Raw genomic sequence first — 26,339 nt, 5'->3', positions numbered from 1 at the left:
AAAAATGTCATAAGGGCCCCCAGTCACCGCAACTAGAGAAAGCCCACGCACAGAAACGAAGACCCAACACAGCCAAAAATAAATAAATAAATAAAATGTCATAAGGGCTTCCCTGGGGGCGCAGCGGTTAAGAATCCGCCTGTCAACACAGGGGACACGGGTTCAAGCCCTGGTATGGGAAGATCCCACGTGCTGTGGAGCAACTAAGTCCGAGCACAACAACTACTGAAGCCCGTGCGCCTAGAGCCCATGCTCTGCAACAACAGAAGCCACCACAATGAGAAACCCACACACTGCAACGAAGAGTAGCCCCTACTCACTGCAACTAGAGAAAGCCCGCGTGCAGCAACAAAGACCTAACACAGCCAAGAATGAATAAAAATAAAAAATAAATTTATAAAAAAAAAGATAAAGACCTTAAAAAAAAGTCATAAACTATGGTTGCAACAGAATAGAGTGCTATGCAGTTACATAAAGAAATGAAGAAAAGTACATGTTTCAAAGCAGTGATCTCCAAGATAAATTAAGTGCAAAAAAGCAGGGTCCAGAATAGTGCCTATAGCAAGTTATCTTTTATCTGGGAAGGGATACACACACACACACACACACACACACACACACACACAGACACACACACACACACACACACACACACACATTTCCTTCCCAAGGGTCTCAAGGAGACTCCTTTTTTTTTTTTGGCTTGTGGGATCTTAGTTCACCAACCAGGGATTGAACCCGTGCCCCCTGCGATGGAAGCGTGGAGTCCCAAGCACTAGACCACCAGGGAATTCCCTGTATTTTTTCTTTTTTTAATAAATAAATTTATTTATTTATTTTTGGCTGTGTTGGGTCTTTGCTGCTGCACGCAGGCTTTCTCTAGATGCAGTGAGCAGGGGCTACTCTTCGTTGCAGTGCGCGGGCTTCTCACTGTGGTGGCTTCTCTTGTTGCGGAGCACGGGCTCTAGGCATGCAGGCTTCAGTAGTTGTGGCATGTGGTCTCAGTAGTTGTGGCACATGGGGTCTAGAGCGCAGGCTCAGTAGTTGTGGCGCATGGGCTTAGTTGCTCTGTGGCATGTGGGATCTTCCCGGACCAGGGCTCCAACCCACGTCCCTTGCATTGGCAGGCGGATATTTAACCACTGCTCCACAGGGAAGCCCCCTGCTTTTGTTTTTAAAGAAAAGATACAACACCCATACGCTAACAGAAACAATCACTGGCAGACAGGACAAGAACAGGGTGGAAGCAAATGAGAAGAAAGCCAGACTTCTCCAAATATACCTTGTTTTGTAGTTCTGACTCTGGAATCATGTAAATGTTTTCAATAAGTATAAAATAAAATTAAATCCAGTTGGAAAAAACTCTTAAAAATCAAAAGCAAAAATGAAACAAAGAACCCAACTGTTTATCAAGTTGGTGGCTTAACAGTAAGAATTCTTTCTTTCTTTTTTTTTTAATAAACTTATTTATTTATTTATTTTTGTCTGCGTTGGGTCTTTGTTGCTGCTCTCGGGCTTTCTCCAGTTGTGGCGAGTGGGGGCTACTCTTCCTTGCGGTGCGCGGGCTTCTCATTGTGGTGGCTTCTCTTGTTGTGGAGCGTGGGCTCTAGGCACGTGGGCTTCAGTAGTTGTGGTTCATGGGCTCTAGAGTGCAGGCTCAGTAGTTGTGGCACACAGGCTCAGTTGCTCCGCAGCATATGGGATCTTTCTGAACCAGGGATAGAACCCGTGTCCCCTTCATTGACAGGCGGATTCTTAACCACTGTGCCACCAGGGAAGTCCCAGGAGAATTATTTCAAGTGAAATGAAACAGCAATTTAATCATACATCCCTTAGTGGTATATAGCTGTAGGCAAAAAGAACTGCAAATCTTTTTTTTTTTTTAAGATTTTTTTGATGTGGACCATTTTCACAGTCTTTATTACAAAGCCTTTGTTACAATATTGCTTCTCTTATTTATCTTTTGGTGTTTTGGCCGCAAGGCACGTGGGATCTTAGCTCCCTGACCAGGGGTCGAACCTGCACCCCCTGCACTAGAAGGGGGAGTCTTAACCACTGGACCGCCAGGAAAGTCCAAGAACTGCAAACCGTTTTTTTTTTTTTTTAATATTTATTTATTTATTTGGCTGCTCCTGGTCTTAGTTGTGGCATGCGGGATCTTTAGCTGTGGCATGTGGGATCTAGTTCCCTGACCAGGGATCAAACTCGGGCCCCCTGCATTGGGAGCACAGAGCCTTAGTCATTGGACCACCAGGGAAGTCCCAAGAACTGCAAATCTTAAACTGTGATCAGCAATCATATTGTTAGTATTGGTATTATTATTTTGAGATTACATGTTATGAAATTATACATATATATTACATATATACACACCTACATTTTACTATACAGTAGGATAAGGTAAGTAAGTAATGTTCATTAATTTAGAAACTGAGATTTTCAATATGGGATAAAAATGATACATGCATAAAAGTAAAGAAGTTAAATAAATGCTGTAACCCTTTACTACACTCAAATGGAAAAGGTCAGCATTAATTAATGATGCATTTTCACCTAAAAAAAACCCCACAACTCACTTCCTAGTTTAATCCATTGAAAAGGCCTAAAAACAATGACAAATCCTAGTAACTAATCTGTGTTTTCTAATACCTTTACCCATTAACAAGTAATAAGGCTTTGTGAAGAAATGCCTGATTCTAGCTCTGGAGAAGAAAATGTTCAAGATGAGGTAGAAACAGCTTGCCTGCTTTCTGCTGCAACAAGTACTACTGGGGCCATGTCCAAAGGACAGAGGAGCCAATGTGAAGGTGTTCCCACTGGACAATTTGAACAACAATGAATCTATAACAGACTGAAGCATATTACACATCAAGTATATAAAATTCGTATGTTCTTAATGATAGTTAAAAAAAAAGGAAAGAACCTCAAGTCACTGTGGGAGAATACTAGAAAAGCAACTCAACACTCTGAAAACGGATAAAGGGAAAGAATCAATCATTTATCCTTCCTTCCCTATACAGACTACACTTCAAGATAAATAGCTTACGGGGAAATTTTCTTCTTTGTAGTAGAATTCTAGCTAATAAATGTAGAAAAATGATAGCATTAGAAAAACTCAAAATTTACCACCCCTACTGAAATAATAGATATAAGTAATGATCAGCAATGGCTACTACATCATTAGCTAAAGGCTCAGAGGAATCTTTAAAATGGAAGATAAGCCTGACGATATCTGAAGCCAGTGGTTGATCTTAACGTCACATATGGAAAGACCATCAGACACTCTAGGCCTCCCCGTGTGATACAGTAACAAATACACGCTCCCAACCACGAAGTACTGTTGCGGGGGAAGAATCAAAGCTGAACCTGATCAGCCTCTAGACTGCACTGTGCAGTAAGGTAGCCACATGAGGCTCTTTACATTTAAGGTAATTAAAAACTTTTTAAAAGTTAAAATTCAGTTCTTCAGTCACACTAGTCACATTTCAAGTGCTCAATAACCACATGTTGCTATTGGCTGCTGTATTGAATAGCACAGATATTTCCATCATCACAGAAAATTCTCTTAGCACTGCCCTAGAGAAAGTTACAAATTCACAGGAAATACAGGGAATAAAAGAACATATTAGGGACTTCCCTGGAGGTGCAGTGGTTAAGAATCTGCCTGCCAATGCAGGGGACATGGGTTCAAGCTCTGGTGTGGGAAGAACCCATACGCCACAGAGGAACCAAGCCCATGCGCCACAACTTCTGAGCCTGTGCTCTAGAGCCTGCGAGCCACTACTACTGAGCCTGTGTGCCTAGAGCCTGTGCTCTGCAACAAGAGAAGCCACTGCAATGAGAAGCTTGCTCACCACAACTAACGAAAGCCCATGTGCAGCAACGAAGACCCAATGCAGCCAGAAATAAATTTATAAAATACATCCAAGGGGAGAAGCAAGAAGAACTACAAACCAAGCCTCAGTAAATTTAAGAAAACTGAAATCACATCAAGCATCTTTTCTGACCACAATGCTATGAGATTAGAAATGAATTACAGGGAAAAAAACGTAAAAAGCACAAACACATGGAGGCTAAACAATATGTTACTAAATAACCAAGAGACCACTGAAGAAATCTAAGAGAAAATGAAAAAATACCTAGAGACAAATGACGATGAAAACACGACGATCCAAAACCTATGGGATGCAGCAAAAGCAGCTCTAAGAGGGAAGTTTATAGCTATACAAGCCTACCTCAAGAAACAAGAAAAATCTCAAATAAATAATCTAACCTTACACCTAAAGGAACTAGAGAAAGAAGAATAAACAAAACCCAAAGTTAGCAGAAGGAAAGAAATCATAAAGATCAGAGCAGAAATAAATGAAATAGAAACAAAGAAAACAATAGCAAAGATCAATAAAACTAAAAGCTGGGGCTTCCCTGCGCAGTGGTTGAGAGGCCGCCTGCCGATGCAGGGGATACGGGTTTGTGCCCCGGTCCGGGAAGATCCCACATGCTGCAGAGTGGCTGGGCCCGTGAGCCGTGGCCGCTGAGCGTGCGCGTCCGGAGCCTTTGCTCCGCAACCGGAGAGGCCACAACAGTGAGAGGTCCGCGTACCGCAAAAAACAACAACAACAACAACAAAAAACTAAAAGCTGGTTCTGAGAAGATAAACAAAATTGATAAACCATTAGCCAGACTCATCAAGAAAAAGAGGGAGAGGACTCAAATCAATAAAATTAGAAATGAAAAAGGAGAAGTTACAACAGACACCGCAGAAATAAAAAGCATCCTAAGAGACTACTACAAGCAACTCTATGCCAATAAAATGGACAACCTGGAAGAAATGGACAAATTCTTAGAAAGGTAAAACCTTCCAAGACTGAACCAGGAAGAAACAGAAAATATGAACAGACCAATCACAAGTAATGAAATTGAAACTGTGATTAAAAATCTTCCAACAAACAAAAGTTCAGGACCAGATGGCTTCACAGGTGAATTCTATCAAACATTTAGAGAAGAGCTAACCCCCATCCTTCTCAAACTCTTCCAAAAATTGCAGAGAAAGGAACACTCCCAAACTCATTCTATGAGGCCACCATCACCCCGATACCAAAACCAGACAAAGATACTACAAAAAAAGAAAATTACAGACCAATATCACTGATGAATACAGATGCAAAAATCCTCAACAAAATACTAGCAAACAGAATCCAACAACACATTAAAAGGATCATACACCATGATCAAGTGGGATTTATCCCAGGGATGCAAGGATTCTTCAATATACGCAAATCAATCGATGTGATACACCATATTAACAAATTGAAGAATACAAACCATATGATCATCTCAATAGATGCAGAAAAAGCTTTTGACAAAATTCAACACCAATTTATGAAAAAACTCTCCAGAAAGTGGGCATAAAGGGAACCTAGCTTAACATAATAAAGGCCATAGACGACAAACCCACAGCAAACATCATTCTCAATGGTGAAAAACTGAAAGCATTTCCTCTAAGATCAGGAACGAGACAAGGATGTCCACTCTCACCACTATGATTCAACATAGTTTTGGAAGTCCTAGCCACGGCAATCAGAGAAGAAAAAGAAATAAAAGGATTACAAATGGGGAAAGAAGAAGTAAAACTGTCACTGTCTGCAGATGACATGATACTATACATAGAGAATCCTAAAAATGCCACCAGAAAACTACTAGAGCTAATCAATGAATTTGGTAAAGTTGCAGGATACAAAATTAATGCACAGAAATCTCTTGCATTCCTATACACTAATGATGAAAAATATGAAAGAGAAATTAAGGAAACACTCCCATTTACCACTGCAACAAAAAGAATAAAATACCTAGGAATAAGCCTACCTAGGGAGACAAAAGACCTGTATGCAGAAAACTGTAAGACGCTGATGAAAGAAATTAAAGATGATACCAACAGATGGAGAGATATACCATGTTCTTAGATTGGAAGAATTAATATTGTGAAAATGACTATACTGCCCAAAGCAATCTACAGATTCAGTGCAATCCTTATCAAATTACCAATGGTATTTTTTAAGGAACTAGAACAAATCATTTTAAAATTTGTACGGAGACACAAAAGACCCCAAATAGCCAAAGCAGTCTTGAGGGATAAAAACTGGAGGAATCAGACTCCCTGACTTCAGACTATACTACAAAGCTACAGTAATCAAGACAATATGGTACTGGCACAAAAACAGAAACATAGATCAAAGGAACAAGATAGAAAGCCCAGAGATAAACCCACGCACCTATGGCTAACTCATCTATGACAAAGGAGGCAAAGATATACGATGAAGAAAAGACAGTCTCTTCAATAAATGGTGCTGGGAAAACTGGACAGCTACATGTAAAAGAATGAAATTAGAACACTCCCTAACACCATACACAAAAATAAACTCAAAATAGATTTGAGACCTAAATGTAAGACCGGACACTATAAAACTCTTAGAGGAAAACATAGGAAGAACACTCTTTGACATAAATCACAGCAAGATCTTTTTTGATCCACCTCCTAGAGTAATGGAAATAAAAACAAAAACAAACAAATGGGACCTAATGAAACTTAAAAGCTTTTGCACAGCAAAGGAAACCATAAAGAAGATGAAAAGACAACCCTCAGAACGGGAGAAAATATTTGCAAATCAATCAATGGACAAAGGATTAATCTCCGAAATATATAAACAGCTCATGCAACTCAATATTAAAGAAACAAACAACCCAATCCAAAAATGGGCAGAAGACCTAAACAGACATTTCTCCAAAGAAGACATACAGATGGCCAAGAAGCACATGAAAAGCTGCTCAACATCACTCATTATTAGAGAAATGCAAATCAAAACTATAATAAGGTATCACCTCACACCAGTTAGAATGGGCATCATCAGAAAATCTACAAACAACAGATGCTGGAGAGGGTGTGGAGAAAAGGGAACCCTCCTGCACTGTTGGTGGGAATGTAAATTGATACAGCCACTATGGAGAACAGTATGGAGGTTCCTTATAAAACTAAAAATAGAATTACCATATGATCCAACAATCCCACTACTGGGCATATACCCAGAGAAAACCATAATTCAAAAAGACACATGCACCCCAATGTTCATTGCAGCACTATGTACAATAGCCAGGTCATGGAAGCAACCTAAATGCCCATTGACAGATGATGGATAAAGACATGGTACATATATACAATGGAATATTACTCAGCCATAAAAAGGAACAAAACTGAGTCATTTGTTGAGACATGGATGGATCTAGAGACTGTCATACAGAATGAAGTAAGTCAGAAAGAGAAAAACAAATATCGTATATTAACGTGTGTATGTGGAACGCATGCATGTGGAACCATAGAAAAATGGTACAGATGAACCAGTTTGCAAGGCAGAAGTTGAGACACAGATGTAGAGAACAAACATGTGGACACCAAGGGGTGAAAACCGTGGTGGAGTGGGGTGGGGATGGTGGTGTGCTGAATTGGGTGATTGGGACTGACATGTATACAATGATGTGTATAAAATTGATGACTAATAAGAACCTGCAGTATAAAAAAACAAACAAAAAAAGAAAAACAACTAATACTAAACTTTCTTTGGGTTATTTGTATGGAAATATGTTAATATAAATGTTTCAGACATTACAAAAAAAAAAAATCCAAGGCTTAGGGTTAGCAATTGCCTTGAAATTTTCCAGAATGTAGGAAATTTTATAGAACAAATGATCCAGATTCTTCAACAATGGCAAGAAAAAAGAGAGAGATAAGGGAGTCTTAAGATTAAAAGACTTAAGTAAGACATAGCAAACCAAAAAGTTGAACTTTGTATGGATGTTAATTTTCCAACCAATTATTAAAAAAAAAAAATTATTGAGACAGCTGGAGAAATTTGAACACTGGCTAGATATCTGATCATATAAAGTGAATTGTTGGGTTTAGGTATGATATTGGTGTTTTGGTTATGCAACAGAGAGTTACATCCTTTAGAACACGCACTAAACTACTTTCCAGAGGAAGTAGTGTGTTTGAGACTTACTGTAAAACCATCTGGAGGAAGGGGTGCAGGTGGCAGCACAGATGAAATGGAACTGCCATGTGCGGATTCTTGAGGGAGCTGGGGAATGGGTGCCAAAAGGTACATCATGCTGTTCTCTCCACTTCCGTGTAGGTTTGAAATTTTACAAAAAGAATGGTAAACAAAAGCCAAAAAGAGAATTGAAAGGTAACTATAAACTATAAATTTCTGCCTCAAATATGATAAATGCTTAAGGTTCTTAATATTTAGAACTCATATAAGTTGATTTTTCAAAACACAAACTGGTAGAGATATGAACAAAGGGCAAAGAACATAGAATTTAGGAATTCCCTGGCGGCCCAGTGGTTAGGACACCATGCTTTCACTGCCAAGGGTGTGGATTCCATCCCTGCTCGGGGAATTAAAATAAGATCCCTGGTCGGGGAATTAAAATAAGATCCTGCAAGCTGTGCAGCATGGCCAAAAATTTTAAAAAAGGAAAAAAAAAAGTTAAAGAAAAAAAAGAACATACAATTCATAGAAGTGTGAACTGGTACAACTTCAGGATGCAAATCAAGAACCTTAAAGTTGGGACTTCTCTGGTGGTTCAGTGCATAAGACTCTGTACTCCCAATGCAGGGGGCCCAGGTTCGATCCCTGGTAGGGAACTAGATCCCACATGCATGCCACAACTAAGGAGCCAATGTGCTGCAACTAAAGAGCCGGCAGGCCACAACTAAGACCTGGTGCAACCAAAAAAAAAAAAAAAACAAAACAAAACCTTCAGGTTCTTTGACCAAGTAATTCCATTTGTAGGAATTTACCTCAAAGAAATAATCAAAAATACAGATAAGACGTACACAAAGTGATATTACTGCAGTGTTACTCGTGATAGTGAAAATACAGAAACTTAAATATTCACCAATAGGCATGTTTTTTCAATAAATTTTGGTATGGTTACATGTTGGAAGTATCCGATTTCATCTGTTCATCAAATATTTATTGAATACCTATTATGTGTCAAGGCAATACTTGCAGGTTTTAACACTGCAATGACTACAGTAACTACGTGTTAAAAATACCATATCAAATGAAAAAAATCAATATACATTTCTGTAAGGTTTTAATTTTTATCATAAGCATAGCAGGCATTCAGTTTATATTAATGAATTAACTAAAGTATTTTGCAGTTGGAAGAAACAAATTTTTTTTAACCTAAGAAATTATATCTATATTAGCCCAATTTAGGGTGAGGATCACACACACACACACACACACACACACACACACACACACACACAGGTAAAAAAGAAATATAAAACACTAACAGTGGTTATCTCTAGGTAAGAGGATGACAAGCGGTAATAAGCAGGTATTATTTTTAAATCACAAAACAGTTTTGCTTTCAATGTTCTTCATTTCAAAGACAGAGTCTTCTTGAAGTCCCCTCACCTCAGAAGTGGCCCGGATGATCCCCGAGATGAGGCCGCACAGCTGGTTGCCTCGGGTCCGGAAGGCAGACAGGTCGACCCTGGGCAGGTCTCTGCGCTGGTCGGTGGCGTCCAGCTGCTGGCTGAGGTGCAGCACCTCCTCCTGCAGCGCGTAGAGGTTCCGCAGGCGGATCTGGCCTTCTTCCTTCCGGAGCCGCTCCCGCTCCACATGCTTCAGGCGCTGCTGCTCTGCCTCCCGCAGCTTGAGGTTGAGAATCTACAGGAAGGGCGGTCAAATTAAGGGCTCCTGGGCCTTCTCTCTACATTCTTCCAGTCCTGTGTGGGCTACCTATTTTCACAGAGAGGCCCAGAGCGACAAAAGGACTGCCCCAAGTCAGCCACACAGTGGCATGACAGGGGCCAGGTCCTCTGTGACTGTGCTGGAACCCGACTCCTCAGGCACGTCACTCAGACACTGAACACCCACACGGACTCTCCCAAGCTCTGACCTTCGCTCTGTGATGATGCTCAGCTTTCAGCTTCTCTTGCTGCCCCAGGGCTTCTCTGGAGCTGAATGAAAAATGGAGGGAGGAAGAGTCAGGGATGCTTCCTAAAATTGTTTTACCTCTCCTAAAAGCCTCCTCTCTGCGTTGCACTGCTCGTCTTTCCAAGGTTGGTCATTTTTCTAGGTTATAAGCTTCTCTGGCTATTTTATTTTGATATTTAAGGACTCAGAAGAAGTTCAACTCCTTCCCTTTGGGTTTTATGTAGGGAAGGAGTTCCGGTGGACCACGCCGACGTACCCGTTGTAATTCAGGGAACTCACCTCTTCTCCATCACTTCCCGTAAGTCCTGGAATTCTTTATGATGCTTCAGTTCCTTCCGCTCATCAAAGCGCTTCAGCTGCTCAGATGCCATCTCAGAGAGGGCCCGCGCCTGGCTCTCCTGCTCCTCCTGCCACTGCCTCAAGCCCTCCTGCAAAGGATCAGCACCAGCTCTCTGCAGCTCCATTACACCCTGCTCATCTACCCCATGGGCTGCCCTCCCATCAGCCCTTAACTCCATCAAAGATATTTCAGGGCATGGAATCATCTGCCTACTTCTTGGAAACTTTGCTTGAGTCACCTCTCCGCTTTGGATTGATCTTTAAACTCAGCTGCTGTGGGAGGCTTTTCCAATTTGCCCCATATGGTTTATGTCACGCCAGTATAAGCTAAGAATGGACGGGTATTCACCAACATAGTATCAAATAGCCCTGCACTTTTAAGCTTCCACCCTTAAGCTTACTGTACTCTTTTTCTGTTTTGGCCACACTCTATAGTTTGTGGGATCTTAGTTCCCTGACTGGAGATCGAACCTGGGCCCTCGTCAGTGAAAGCGTGGAGTCCAGTAACCACTGGACCACCAGGGAATTTCCACCCTGTGTATTCTTATGAGAGCTTCAGGGTAATCTAAAGAAATCCTTATTCTAATTCCATAAACATGCTATGCACACTCCTATCTCACTCCTTCCCTCAAGTTATTATCTCTGCCTAGAGTCTTTTCCTCCACCCTCACTTAGGAAAGTCCCGTTCCTTTATACCTAAGGGTATCAGGTACTCCATTTATTATTCATGAGAGTACTCTCATTTGTTTTTTTAAAAAATAAATTTATTTATTTATTTATTTATTTTTGGCTGCATTGGGTCTTCATCGCTGCGTGCAGGTTTTCTCTAGTTGCTGTGAGCGGGGGCTACTCTTCGTTGCAGTGTGCGGGCTTCTCATTGCAGTGGCTTCTCTTGTTGAGGGGAACACGGGCTCTAGGTGCACAGGCTTCAGTAGTTGTGGCACGCAGGCTCTACAGCACAGGCTCAGTAGTTGTGGTGCACGGGCTTGGTTGCTCCGCGGCCTGTGGGATCTTCCTGGGCCAGGGCTCGAATCCATGTCCCCTGCATTGGCAGGCGGATTCTTAACCACTGCGCCACCAGGGACGCCCTCTCATTTGGTTTTTAAGAGCAATTTGACATTTTAACTATCAAAATTTAAAGTGCATATATCCTTTGACACTCATTCTATTTTAGGAATTTGTCCTGAGGAAATACTTGCATATGTGTGCAAAGATATGTACAAGGGGACTTCCCTGGTGGCGCAGTGGCTAAGAATCCGCCTGCCAATGCAGGGGACATGCGTTTGAGCCCTGGTTCGGGAAGATCCCACATGCCACGGAGCAACTAAGGCCGTGCGCCACAACTACTGAGCCTATGCTCTAGAGCCCATGAGCCACAACTACTGAGCTCACGTGCCACAACTACTGAAGCCCCCATGCCTAGAGTACATGCTCTGCAACAAGAGAAGCCACTGCAATGAAAAGCCCGTGTGCCACAACGAAGACCCAACGCAGCCAAAAATAAATAAAATAAATAAATTTATTAAAAAAAAATAGATATACGTACAAGGATGCTCATTGATAATGAGCATCTTTGTTGATAATGGTAATAAATTTGAAACAATTTAAATTAACAGGAAATAGTTAAATATATTACAGTAGGTCATACTAGAAAATACTCTGCAGCCTTTAAGGAAGATGACATGCTGTATACACTGGCATGGTGATATGTTAATATATATTGTTAAGATATTAGGCTATTGTATTTTATTTTATTTTTTTTTGCGGTACATGGGCCTCTCACTGTTGTGGCCTCTCCCGTTGTGGAGCACAGGCTCCGGACGCACAGGCTCAGCGGCCATGACTCACGGGCCTAGCTGCTCCGCAGCATGTGGGATCTTCCTGGACTGGGGCACGAACCCGTGTCCCCTGCATCGGCAGGCAGACTGTCAACCACTGCGCCACCAGGGAAGCCCTAGGCTATTGTATTTTAAAAGTTATTTTAAAACTTCCAGTAGGGCTTCCCTGGTGGCAAAGTGGTTAAGTATCCGCCTGCCAATGAAGGGGACACAGGTTCGAGCCCTGGTCCAGGAAGACACCACATGCCGCGGAGCAACTAAGCCCGTGCGCCACGGCTGCTGCTGCGCTCTAGAGCCCACGAGCCTCAGCTACTGAAGCCCGCACACCTAGAGCCTGTACTCTGCAACAAGAGAGGCCACTGCAATAAGAACCCTGTGCGCCGCAGCGAGGAGTAGCCCCCACTTACTGCAACTAGGGAGGGCCCGTGCACAGCAACAAAGACCCAACTCAGCCATAAATAAATAAATAAATAAATTTACAAGAAGAAAAAAAAAACTTCCAGTAGAAGGCAGCAAATTGAACACAAATATATATATATATGTATCTTCTCTCCTCTGAGACTGTTTAATTAAAAGTTGGGAAGAAAAAAAAGACTCAACAACAGAGAGCACATTAGGAAGATTATCAGCAAGGAAAACCTTTCTACTTGCATCTGGAGGACAGAAAGTCCATGCAGAAGTGATGATTGAAAGAAGAGAACTGAGAAAACTCAAGAAGAAACTTTCTCTCCCTCACCATCTCCACTGCTACCCGCTCCCCTCCAGTCTAAGCAACTGTCATCCTTTTTTAAGCAGTGTCAAAGTGAATGCTTCAATGACTGTTGCTGTCTCTCACTCAGATTATAATAGTCTTCTAACTATATTTCAGAACCTTGGTTCTATGTTTCTCCCTCCAGCATATAAACTCTATGAGGACACGGATTGCGTCTACTTTGTTTTTTTTTTTCCTTTTGGCTGTGCCACGCGGCTTATGGGATCTTAGTTCCCCAACCAGGGACTGAACCCGGGCATCAGCATTGAAAGCGTGGAGCCCTAACCACTGGACAGCCAGGGAATTCCCTGTTCACTATTTTATCTATCACTATTTTGTTCTAGGCCTAGAACAAAAGTGCTCAATAAGTATTTGGCGATTCCATGAATAAATGAATGAGGGTAGATGCTAGAAGACTTTAAATTTATAAACTCATGTACTCTTTAAAAAGTTTTACAGCGACTTCCCTGGTGGCACAGTGCTTAAGAATCTGCCTGCCAATGCAGGAGACACAGGTTCAAGCTCTGGCCCAGGAAGACTGCCACATGCTGTGGAGCAACTAAGCCCGTGCGCCACAACTACTGAGCCTGTGCTCTAGAGCCCGCGAGCCACAACTACTGAAGCCCACGCACCTAGAGCCCATGCTCCACAACAAGAGAAGCCACTGCCATAAGAAGCCTATGCACCACAACGAAGAGTAGGCCGCACTCACCGCAACTAGAAAAAGCCTGCGCGCAGCAACAAAGACCCAACACAGCCAAAAATAAATAAATAAAAATTTAAAAAAGAAAAAGTTTTACAAAACATGCATTGTTTTTCTAATAAAAAGAATAAAGTCAAATAAACTAATTAAAATAGTGCTATCCTTTTTTCAAGAGGCTGTTAAGGTCAATCTTCTCAGTATAACCTTATCTGACAACAAAGATCATCTTCAAATTTTGGAGAAATGGAAGCCAGGAAAGCCCAGGTAATTTCCCCAAAGTCACATGTAAAATAGAAGAGGTAGGATTTGAAACCAGATTTGACTTTAGAGAGCTTACTCTTGACTGCTATGTTATGCTATCTCCCTAGCTGAATCAGAGCTATTAGTAGGTGGGGCACGATGATTATTAGTACATGGTAGACATTCATAATCCCTGAGGAACTGCATTTAAACGTGGCTCCCTAGGGTCACGCCTGTCTTACTTCAAGGGTTACTTACTGCTCCTTTCATTCTGTGCAGGAGCTCATACATTCGGATGCAGCCTTCCACTTTGATCCCCTGGGAGGACTGAAGTACCATAGGTTCTGTATGCTGAGACTCATATTTGTCCTATACAGACAGAAGATGGAAAAATTAAGCTTTTAAGACGGTAGAGTTGGTGTTACTCAATCTGAACAAAAATCACATCCTTACTTACGAACAACCAGTAACAAAAACAAAACAATATATGTTAGAACCAGTGTGCTTTTCATGATATTGACCTTATTCTAATTGGTTTCCTTAATACAGTGGATGTTTTTGCTTTGTACAGTTTTGTGTGTGTGTGTTTTTTTGTTTTTGTTTTTTTGCTTGCTCCTTTGTTTTGATTTGTCCAGCACATTTTCCCCATTTCTTCTAATAAGTGTCCGTTTTTGCTGGGTTGGTTTGGATGGAGAAACCCCAGCCCACATCCCCGATTCTTCCACGCCCCCTAGTGTCAGGGGTCACTAAGCATGTGACCAGCCTGGCAATCAAAGTATTCTATCCCCTTGTACCCAGCATCTACTTCAGGAATGAGGCCTATAACCTAAGCTAAGCCAGAGTCCATCTCTGAATTTTCCTGATGGAGCTATGTGGGATGGCTTTCTCTTATTCTGGGGATGCTAAGCTAAGAAGATATGTGTCTAGGGCTACCAAGAGACATCCTGCCAGACTGTCTACCTGAAAGATGAAACCAAGACGCGTTAGACAGAACTGAGAAATGGAGAAGCAAAGCCCTGGGTCTGAGTCACTGAATCAAGTGAGAAATAATATCAAGGACAGACAAGCAGAAAATAGATCCTCTAGATCTAATTGATTCGAAATGCACTCCTAGATTTCCTGGTTATATGAGCGAATTAATTTCTCCCCTGGCTCCCTTGCTTTGCTTAAGCTAGTTTAAACTGGGTTTCTGTTACTTAAACACCAAAAATTTGTAAATGATACAATTCATTACATAAAGCCATCCAAAACTTTACTTAAACCTTAAGAATTACGGAATTTTATACCTGGAGAGGACCTTGGCAATTTAGTCCAGTACCAGATTTACAGTTGAAGAAACTGAGGCCTAAGGAGGGAAAGACGCCTGCTTGAGGGCATGCCACACTATTGGCAGGATCAGAACTAGAAACTGCTGCCTCTGAGAAGCTGCTCATAGAAACTTAAATTTTTTTTTTAATTTTGAAATAATTATAATTTACAGGAAGTTGGAAACAGTAAATTGACGGTACGAGCCACAGAACTTATTCAGACTTCAACAGGTTTTACAGGAATTCATTTGGGTACGTGTAGAGTTTTATGCAATTTTATCACATGTGTAACCACCATCATAAAGTACAGAACTGTTCCATCACCATGAAGCTTCCTTGTGCCACACCTTTATATCGTTAATCTGTTCTCCATCTCTATAATGATAGCATTTCAAGAATGTTAAATAAATGGAACCATATAGCACATAATCTTTTGAGATTGCCTTTTTTCACTTCGTATAATGCCTCTGAGATCCTAAGTTGTTGCATCTTACCAAGGACTTGTTCCTTTTTATTGCCAGTAGTATTCCATGACAGAGATGTACCAGTTTGTTTAACCATTCAACTGTTGAAAGACATTTCACTGTTTCCAGCTTGGGGATATAATAAATAAAGCTCCTATGATCACTGGTATATAGGTTTTTATGTAAATATAAGTTCTGATTTCTCTGAGAAAAATGCCCAAGAATGCAACTGCTAGGTCATATAGTTAAGTACCTATTTAGTTTTATAAGAAACTGCCAAACTGTTTCCTAGAGTGCCTGTACCATTCCACATTTCCACCCAAAATATATGAGTGATCCAGATTCTCCACATCACTGTCAGCATGTGGTGGTGTCACTATTTTTTATTTTAACCATATTCTGATAGGTGTGCAGTGCTACTTCGTCCTGGTTTTAATTTGCATTTCTTTAATGGCTAATGATTGTGAACATATTTTCATGTACTTATATTGTCTATATATTGTCTTAGGTGAAATGTCTGTTCATATCTTTTGCTCATTTTCTAATTGAAGATTAGAAAGTTTTTGTTTAACCTTTGAGTTTTAAGAGTTTTAAAAATATATTCTAAATATATATTCTCGATATATATTTTAAATATATTCTAGATACATAAACCTTTGTCAGATACGTCATTTGCAACTACTTTCTCCCAGTCAGTAGCTTGTCTCATCATCCTCTTCACAAGGTCATTCACTGAGCCAAGCTTTTCATTTGATGAGGTCCAATTTACTAATTTTTCCTTCTATGGATTAAGTTTTTGTTTTGTTTTGTTTTTGTTTTTTTGCGGTACGTGGGCCCCTCACTGTTGTGGCCTCTCCTGCCGCGGAGCACAGGCTCCGCGCAGGCTCAGCGGCCATGGCTCACGGGCCCATCCGCTCCGCGGCACGTGGGATACTCCCGGACCGGAGCACAAACCCGCGTCCCCTGCATCGGCAGGCGGGCTCTCAACCACTGCGCCACCAGGGAAGCCCGATTAAGTTTTTAGTGTCAAATCTAAAAACTCTTCACCTAGTCCTAGGTTCTGATTATGCTTTTTTTTTTCCCTAAAAGTCTTATAGTTTTACATTTAAGTTCATGATCATTTTGAGTTAATTTTTATGTAAGTTGTAAAGTTTAGGCTAAAGTTCATTTTTTTTTTTTTTTTTTTTTTTTTTGCAGTACACGGGCCTCTCACTGTTGTGGCCTCTCCAGCTGCAGAGCACAGGCTCCGGACGCGCAGGCCCAGCGGCCATGGCTCACGGGCCCAGCCGCTCTGCAGCATGCGGGATCCTCCCGGACCGGGGCACAAACCCGTGACCCCTGCATCGGCAGGCGGACTCTCAACCGCCGCGCCACCAGGGAAGCCCTAAAGTTCATTTTTGTGTCTATGATGTTCAATTGCTAGAAATATTTTTTAAAGACTAATATTTTAAAAGATGAAGTGTGAAATATAAACTAAAAAGTAAATTTTTATGTATGTAATCATGCAGTCTTTCATAATATGAATAATCATCTCTGTCCTGTATTATTTTTTAGGATTATTATTTACTGTACAATAAATTCTTTCTTATTGTGAACAACTCTTGCAAAGACATTTCTCCAAAGAAGATATACAAATGGCTAATAAGCACATGAAAATATGCTCAACATCACTAATCATTTAGGGAAATGCAAATCAAAACCACAATGATACACTTCATGCCCACTAGGATGGCTTTTGTAAGACAAAACAAAATAAAAACAAACAAACAAACAAAAACAACCCAGCAAATAACAAATGTTAGCAAAGGTGTGGAGAAACTGAAACCCTTGTGCGTTGCTAGTAGGAATGTAAAATGATACAGCTGCTGTGGAAAACAATATGATGGTTCTTCAAAAATTTAAACATAGAATTACCATATGATTCATCAATTCTACTTCTGGGTACATACCCCAAAGAACTGAAAACAGGTACTCAAACTAATACATGTACATGCGTATTCAGAGCAGCACTAGTCACCAACAGCCAAAAGGTGGAAGCAAGCTAAACGTCCAGGGACAGATGAATGAATAAACAAAACGTGGTACACACAGTGGAGTATTATTCAGCCTTAAAAGGAAGGAAATTCTGACACATGCGACAACATGGATGAACCTTGAAGACATTATGCTAAGTGAAATAAACCAGTCACAAAATGACAAATATTACATGATTCCACTTATATGAAGTACCTAAAATGGTCAAATTCATAGAGACGGAAAGTAGAATGGTGGTTGCTAGGGACTGGGGGTAGGGGGAAATAAGGAGTTATTTATTTATTTATTTATGGCTGCATTGGTCTTCATTGCTGCGCGCGGCCTTTCTCTAGTTGTGGTGAGCAGGGGCTACTCTTCGTTGTGGCACACGGGCTTCTCATTGCGGTGGCTTCTCTTGTTGTGGAGCATGGGCTCTAGGCGCACGGGCTTCAGTAGCTGTGGCATGCGGGCTCAGCAGTTGTGGCTCGCGGTCTCAGTAGTTGTGGCTCGCAGGCTCTAGAGAGCAGGCTCAGTAGTTGTGGCACACAGGCTTAGCTGCTCCATGGCATGTAGGATCTTCCCACATCAGGGATCAAACCCGTGTCCCCTGCCTCAGCAGGCGGATTCTTAACCACTGCACCACCAGGGAAGTCTTGGAGTTATTGATTAATGAATATAGTGTTTTTACTTCTGGATGATGAAAAAGTTCTGGAGATGGATAGTGGTGACGATTACACAACACTATGAATGTACTTAATGCCACTGAATTGTACTCTAAAAAATGGTTAAATGGTAAATTTTATGTCATGAATATTTTACAATTTAAAAAAAGGTTTAAAATTAAAAAAAAAATGTTCATACCCTTTTATCTTTGATGCCAGTCAAATCATTTGGGCATTTATTTTAAGATATTAGCCAGAAGACATATTTTAAGATTAAAAATGGAAAAATCTCTCTGCAGAAAGTTTCTCAGTGTAATATCTTTAAAAGCAATGAAATGGAAAAATATAAATGCCTAATAATAAAGGAGCAGTTTAATAAATTACAGGATATTACATACCCTCTAAGTAGACATTTACAAAGGTGGAAATAACGTGAACAAATAATTCAAATAGTTCATGAACAAAATAAAGTTAGGAAGGAAAAGCAGAACATGAAAGTGCACATACAATTTAATTATGCCAAGATACAAGGATGCAGGCATATGAAACTGGAAAGAAGTAACTGATGACTGAAATGATGAAACCACAGGGAGATTTAACTTCTTCCTTTTGTTGAATTGATAATATATTTTCAGTAAAAAGTCTGCAGTGAGTATGAACACAAAGAACAAAGAACTTTGTCTTTTGGAAGCTAAACGTGAAAAATGTAATCTCTACCTTTCTAAAGAGTTGCCTAGTCTTATTTTGCTGGCACAAAAATCTAAAACTTGAAAAAGCACAGTAGTGCTTAGAAGTTTAGAAGACTTTTTTTCTATTAACTCTTGTTATACTACTTGTTATACCTTACTTTGATCCAGAAAGGATTTAATGCACCTTATAAAGGAACATAAAACATAACAACAGGACTTCCCTGGTGGTGCAGTGGTTAAGAATCCGCCTGCTGGTGCAGGGGACATGGGTTTGAGCTCTGGTCCAGAAGATCCCACATGCCGTGGAGCAACTAAGCCTGTGCACCACAACTACTGAGCCTGCACTCTAGAGCCTGCAAGCCACAACTACTGTAGCCCGCGTGCCTAGAGCCTATGCTCCGCAACAAGAGAAGCCACTGCAATGAGAAGCCTGCACACCGCAACGAAGAGTAGCCCCTGCTCATTGCAACTAGAGAAAACCCGTGTGCAGCAACTAAGACCCAACGCAGCCATAAATAAATAAATAAATAAATACGTCTAGAGACACAAAGAAAGAGAAAAGAGAAGAGCAGAGCCCCAGCAACAATTTAACTGTGTTAAGTGGGAGAAACAAAGGCAGGAACAAAATAGAGCCAGAAAGAAGGTAAAAACTCATACAGAAGCAACAATAAGGTATGTAAATCTAAGAGCAGGTATAAAATTTACTCTAAGCTTTCCAGCAGCCAATAACAAAAAGGGAGACCTTGTTGAGTTAAACAGATGCAATGCTCATGAGAAAAAAATCCACTTGCTCATGAAATTAATTACTATTCTTGGTACTAAGAATAGAGAGGAATTTCTCTCTCTGGGTCTTCATAAAGAGAACGCTGGGTGATGTGGAAAACACTGTCGCTACAAACAGCTACAAGAATTCGAAGAAGCAACCATTATTTTCTCCAGAGTAAGGTCACTGTAGTATGACAATGTTAAACACTTCAATTTTGCAGCCACCATTGTCTTTTGTCTTAAGCTGATCAAAAGCCTTACCGTGGTTCCATTTGGTGTTGCTGAGGAGGCTGGTGAGAAGGCAGGGTCTCCGACAGGAGATTTGGGAACAAATGAAGGTTGGCCGAGGGCTGAAGTAGATCTAGGGGATGCTGAAGTCTCAGAGGGAGGTGGGTTCTCTTGCATATGGGGTAGGACATGATCTACTACCCATCCAGAGTAAGAAGACAGCTTGGGCAGAGACATACATTCTTCTAAAACATCCTAGAGGGAAGAAGAAGGTTAAGCTCAACTTGAATGTCAACTGATCTAAGCAATCAAAAATAATTTTGTCCTTATAATCCACTACATGCTTTACTGAAAATCTGAGAAGGCCTAAATAAATATATACATACATACATACCAAAGACCCAAAGTAACTGTATTAACAATCAGAGATGAAGAGAAAGTACAGTAGCTTCTTGATAATGACCTTGACTATTATCCTTTTGGAGTATCAGACTAAATAACCCTAACTACAGAAAAAGGAACAATGCACAAAGATGGTCATTAAAGCAGATTTGAAAGCAATCTAAAACGCTGTAACAGAAAAGAACATGAAAGGAATTTTGAAGTAAACTATGGTATACACACTCAGTGAATATTAGTCATTTAAAAATGCCAATTGTGAATCCTATGTAAGGTTCAAATTTTTCCAGTTTTATTGAAAAATAATTGACATACACCACTGTAAAAGTTTAAGGTGTAAACACAATGGTTTGATTTATATATATTGTAAAATGATTAAATAGGTTCAGCTAACAACATCCATCTTCTCATGTAGATATAATCAAAAGAAAGAAAACAAGGAAAAAAAATTCTTCTTGTGATGAGACTCTCAGCAGGTACTCTCTTAACTTTCCTATATATGGTATAGCTGTGTTAGCTAACAGTCATCAAGTTGTATATTACATCCCTAGTACTTACCTATCTTATAACTGGAAGTTTCTATTTTTTGACGACCTTACTCCATTTCCTCCTCCCCCAAGATTCAATTTTAAGTGAAAAAACAAGAGTATAAGTAACTATGTCTACAATGATATAAAATAAATACAAATAAATACCCTAACAAATTTGAAAGAAATATACCAGAAGTTAAGCTTGGGTGATCAGTGACATATTTCTACTTGTTCTAATTTTCTGTATTTAATTTCTAAATGAACACGTTACACTTTTTTAAATGAAAATAAGCAAATAAAAAATAGGCATAGAAAAGTGCTTACTAGGGACTTCCCTGGTGGTGCAGTGGTTAAGAAGCCACCTGCCAATGCAGGGCACATGGGTTTGATCCCTGGTCCGGAAGATCCCACACGCTGTGGAGCAACTAAGCCTGTGCACCACAACTACTGAGTCTGCACTCTGGAGCCCGTGAGCCACAACTACTGAAGCCCGCGTGCCTAGAGCCCGTGCTCCACAACAAGAGAATCCACCACAATGAGAAGCCCGCACACTGCAAAGAAGAGTAGCCCCCCCGCTCGCAGCAACTAGAGAAAGCCCGCACACAGCAACAAAGACCCAACACAGCCAAAAGTAAATAAATAAATTAATTAATTAAAAAGAAATGTGGTTACTGATGTAAGAGCCAATGGCTTAAATAAAATAGGTTCTACAATATAAAGACCATAAAACAAGTCCCAGACACTCCCCAATATGTGTGTGGAGTTGTTCAACTGCACCAGTTATCTATTATCTCTATATGTTTGGTGTACAGTGCTCTAAACCAAAGAAATGTATACCATTTAACTGTACTTAAATTATACAGCAAATTTTGGCTGAGAACTTTACTCAATGTCAGGAAAATAATATCAGGAAACATGGAAAAACAATATAATAGTGATTAAGAGTCTTGAGTTTGGAACTAGCCTTTCTTGGTTTGAATTCTATCTCTGTATTCCACTTACCTGTATAACCATGGGCAAATTACCTAACCTCTCTGTGCCTAAACTTCATTTCTTCTGAAATGGAATAATAGGGGATCTACCTCAAAACGTTTGGGGAGAATTAAATGAGTAATAGATATAAAGAACACAGCACAGTACCTGGCACATAATAACTACTCAAAAATCACAAGCTATTACGTTACGTACTTCAGTGGTTCTCCAGCAGGGACAATTTTACACCCCAGATGACACTGGGTAATGCCTGGAGAAATTTTTGGTTGTCACAACTGGGAGGATACAACTGACATTTACTGGGTAGAGGCCAGGGATGCTGTTTAACACCCTACAATGTCCAATACAGCGACAGCAGCCCCTACCACAAAGAATTATCTGGCTGAGCCCAAAATGTCAATGATGCTGCGGTTGAGAAATACTGATCTAGAGTGTGTATACGATAAACAGATATTCAACCCATGGGGAATAATCTAGACATAGAAGCAAACAGGCTGTATGCACACTTTATACAGTGACAAGACTCATTTTAAAGACATATTGGAAATAATGTTGAGACAACAACTTTTTTTTTTAAACTGAAGTGTAGTTGATTTACAATGCTGTGTTATTTTCTGGTACACAGCAAAGTGATTCAGATACACATACCTGAATATATATATGTACTTTTCCATATTCCTTTCATTATGGTTTATTACAGGATATTCAATATAATTCCCTGTGGTATACAGTAGGGCCTTGTTGTTTATCTATTTCATATATAGTAGTCTGCTAATCCCAAACTCCTAATTTATCCCTCCCACCACCCCCTTTCCCTTTTCCTCTTTGGTAACCATAAATTTGTTTTCTATGTCTGTGAGTCTGTTTCTGTTTTGTAAATAAGTACATTTGTGGGCTTCCCTGGTGGCTCAGTGGTTTAAGAATCTGCCTGCCAATGCAGGGGACACGGGTTCGAGCCCTGGTCCGGGAAGATCCCACATGCTGTGGAGCAACTAAACCCATGCGCCACAACTACTGAGCCTGCGTTCTAGAGCCCGCGAGCCACAACTACTGAGCCCATGTGTCACAACTAGTGAAGCCCGCGCACCTAGAGCCCATGCGCCACAACTACTGAGCCTGCGCTCTAGAGCCCCCAAGCCACAGCTACTGAGCCTGTGTGCCACAACTACTGAAGCCCGTGCGCCTAGAGCCCATGCTCTGCAACAAGAGGAGCCACCGCAATGAGAAGCCCACGCACCACAATGAAGAGTAGCCCCCACTCGCCGCTACTAGAGAAAGCCCACGCGCAGCAATGAAGACCCAACGCAGCCAAAAAAAAAAAAAAAAAAGTTCATTTGTATCATATTTTAGATTCCACTTGTGGTATCATATGGTATCTGTCTTTCTCTTTCTGGATTACTTCACTTAGTCTGATAATGTCTAGGTCCATCCATGTTGCTGCAAATGGCATTATTTCATTCTTTTTTATGGCTGAGTAGTAGTCCATTGTATACATATACCACATCTTCTTTATCTATTCATCTGTCAATGGACATTTAGGTTGCTTCCATGTCTTGGCTATTGTAAATAGTGCTACTAACAACATTGGGGTGCATATATCTTTTCAAAAGGGAAGCCTCATACACTGGGGTGCAGTGTATGAGGCTTCCCTTTTCTACACAACCTCTGCAGCATTTATTATTTGTAGACTTTTTAATGATGGCCATTCTGACCAGCGTGAGGTCAGTGTAGTTCTGATTTGCATTTCTCTGATAATTAGCGATGTTGAGCATCTTTTCATGTGCCTATTGGCCACCTGTATGTCTTCTTTCGATAAATGTCTTCTGCTCATTTTTGGAATGGGTTGTTTGTTTTTGTTATTGAGTTGTATGAGCTGCTTGTATATTTTGGAAATTAAGCCTTTGTCGGTTTCATCGTTTACAAATATTTTCTCCTAGTCTGTAGGTTGTCTTTGTTTTGCTTATGGTTTCCTTTGCTGTGCAAAAGCTTGTAAGTTTGATTAGGTCCCATTTGTTTATTTTTGCTTTATTTCTATTGCCTTGGAAGACTAAGAAAACACTGCTATGATTTATGTCAGAGAATGTTTTGCTTATGTTTTCCTCTAGGAGTTTTATGGTGTCATGTCTTATATTTCTTTAAGCCATTTTGAGTTTATTTTTGTGTATTCTGTGAGGAAGTGTTCTAACTTCATTGATTCATGTGCAGCTGTCCAAATTTCCCAACACCCTTCTGAAGAGACTGTCCTTTCTCCATTGTATATTCTTGCCTGCTTTGTTGAAGATTAATTGTCTGTAGGTGTGTGGGTTTATTTATGGTCACTCTATTCTGTTTCATTGATCCATATGTCTGTTTTTGTCCCAATACCACGCTGTTTTAATTACTGTACCTTTGTTGTATTGTCTAAAGTCTGGGAGGGTTATGCCTTCAGTTTTGTTCTTTTTCCTTAGGATTACTTTGGCAATTCTGGGTCTTTTGTGCTTCCATATAAATTTTAGGATTACTTGTTCTAGTTCTGTGAAAAATGTCATGGGTAATTTGATAGGGATTGCAATAAACCTGTAGATTGCTTTGGGTAGTATGGCTATTTTAATAATACTAATTTTTCCAATCCAAGAGCATGGAATATCTTTCCATTTCTTTGAATCATCTTCAATTTCCTTTCCTTTATCAGTGTTTTACAGTTCTCAGAATATAAGTCTTTCACCTCCTTGGTCAAGTTTATTTCTAAGGTTTTTTGGGGGGGGGGGGGGGGGATTTTAAAAGGGTTTTTTTTAAAAAAAACTTTCCCTTTCTGATATTTCATTGTTAGTGTAAAGAAATGCAACAGATTTCTGTATGTTAATCTCATATCCTGCTACCTTGCTAAATTTATCAGTTCTAGTAGTTTTTCTGTGGAGTCTTTAGGGTTTTCTATAGATAGTACCATGTAATCTGCATATAATAACAATTTTACCCCTTCCCTTCTGATTTGGATACCTTTCTATTTATTTCCCTTGTCTGACTGCTGTGGCTGGGACTTCCAATTCTATATTAGATTAGGAGTGGTGAGAGGGGGCATCCTTGTCTTGCTCCAGATTTTAGCAGGAAGGCTTTCAGCTTTTCACCACCACTGAGTATTGTGTTGGCTGTGGGTCTGTCCCACAATAAAAGTAGCTTTTATTATGTTGAGATATGTTCCCTCTACACTCACTTTGGGAAGAGTTTTTATCATGAAAGGATGATAAGGATGATAAGGATGATAAGGATGTTTTAAGGATAAGGATGTTTTACTCTTTCTCTACGCCAAAATAAATTCCAGGAGCAAAGTTTCAAATGTAAAAAATAAACCCATAGCCATAAAAACCACCATCAACGGAGAAAACAATTTCAACTGACAAACTAGAAAAAAAGATACAATATATATCACAGATAAAGGAATATTAGTATCCTTAATACATAAAGAACTTATAAAATATTGGCAAAACCCCAACAGAAAAATGAGCAAAAGACATAAACTGGCAAATATACACACACAAGGTTACAAGTAGTGGATCACAACTCACTGAATGAAATAGGAACCCATGAGGATTCTGATATGAATAATTAAATGGAAGGGGAAAAAAAGCTCTTTCTTGCTGTAGAATGCCAGCTAACAAACGTAGGAATGGTAGCTATAAAGAAACACCATTCGTCTACATCACAGACAAGACTGACTCAGGAAGAAATCACCAATAAATGCTAAGGGTGGAGGTTTGATAAGAAAAAAATATTTTGGTGTAACCTTGGACTACCTCCCAACAAAATACTAAGAAGTTACAAAAGGGAAAATGATGAATTTTAAGTGAATTTTACGTGGAAATATCTGGAAGTTACCATTGTAACCAAGTGATCAAGGTGAGCATCACCAGTGTTGGGATGGGCTGAAGCATCTATGTGTGACTGATGTGACTTACTGAGAACACAGCATCATTTCTGTGGTATTCCTGCCAAGAATGCATAACCTGAGTCTACACCATACAGATTCATGCTGGAATTCATCCTATAGAATGTAACGTATGTATTCTTTAAAACCGTCAAAGACATAAAGACAGAAATGCTTTAGAAGTGTTTCACATTTAAGTTTGAAGAGACAAGACATCATACCTGTAGCTAGATTACAGCAACTCGGGAAGAGGAGTTATGCCTTAACTGTCTCTATATTCCCCCACCTGCGCGGTCTAGTACAGGGCTTTGCGAATCTTAGATGCAGTGACCACGCCCCCATTAAAGTTCCCAGGTCCGTCCAACGTCGTCTAAAAATGTTGTCATTTCACTGGCAGCAATAGGTTAGGTCCTGTTAACCGTTCACCACTAAATCTGGATCTCCTAACACAAGAGACGCGCAGTAAACTAACTGACCCTGAGAGGCCAGGATTGCTTTGACAACATAGGCGCA

General features: G+C 40.3%; 1 protein-coding gene across 1 annotated transcript in view; it reads right to left on the bottom strand.

Annotated features, from left to right (window-relative positions):
- The window catches only part of GLE1 (GLE1 RNA export mediator), a 42,719-nt gene that overhangs the window by 15,934 nt on the left and 446 nt on the right, over positions 1 to 26,339 (bottom strand). The window contains exons 2-6 of the mRNA XM_007471783.1: positions 20,037 to 20,258; positions 14,134 to 14,244; positions 10,284 to 10,432; positions 9,967 to 10,027; positions 9,480 to 9,734 (exon numbers count right to left, since the gene is read on the bottom strand). Coding sequence (XP_007471845.1) covers positions 9,480 to 9,734; positions 9,967 to 10,027; positions 10,284 to 10,432; positions 14,134 to 14,244; positions 20,037 to 20,258 — 798 coding nt within the window. The remainder of the gene's footprint in view (positions 1 to 9,479; positions 9,735 to 9,966; positions 10,028 to 10,283; positions 10,433 to 14,133; positions 14,245 to 20,036; positions 20,259 to 26,339) is intronic.

The sequence above is a fragment of the Lipotes vexillifer genome, unplaced genomic scaffold (assembly GCF_000442215.2).
Source record: "Lipotes vexillifer unplaced genomic scaffold, Lipotes_vexillifer_v1.1 scaffold98, whole genome shotgun sequence".
NCBI lineage: Eukaryota > Metazoa > Chordata > Mammalia > Artiodactyla > Lipotidae > Lipotes > Lipotes vexillifer.
This window is presented reverse-complemented; position numbering and strand designations above follow the sequence as displayed.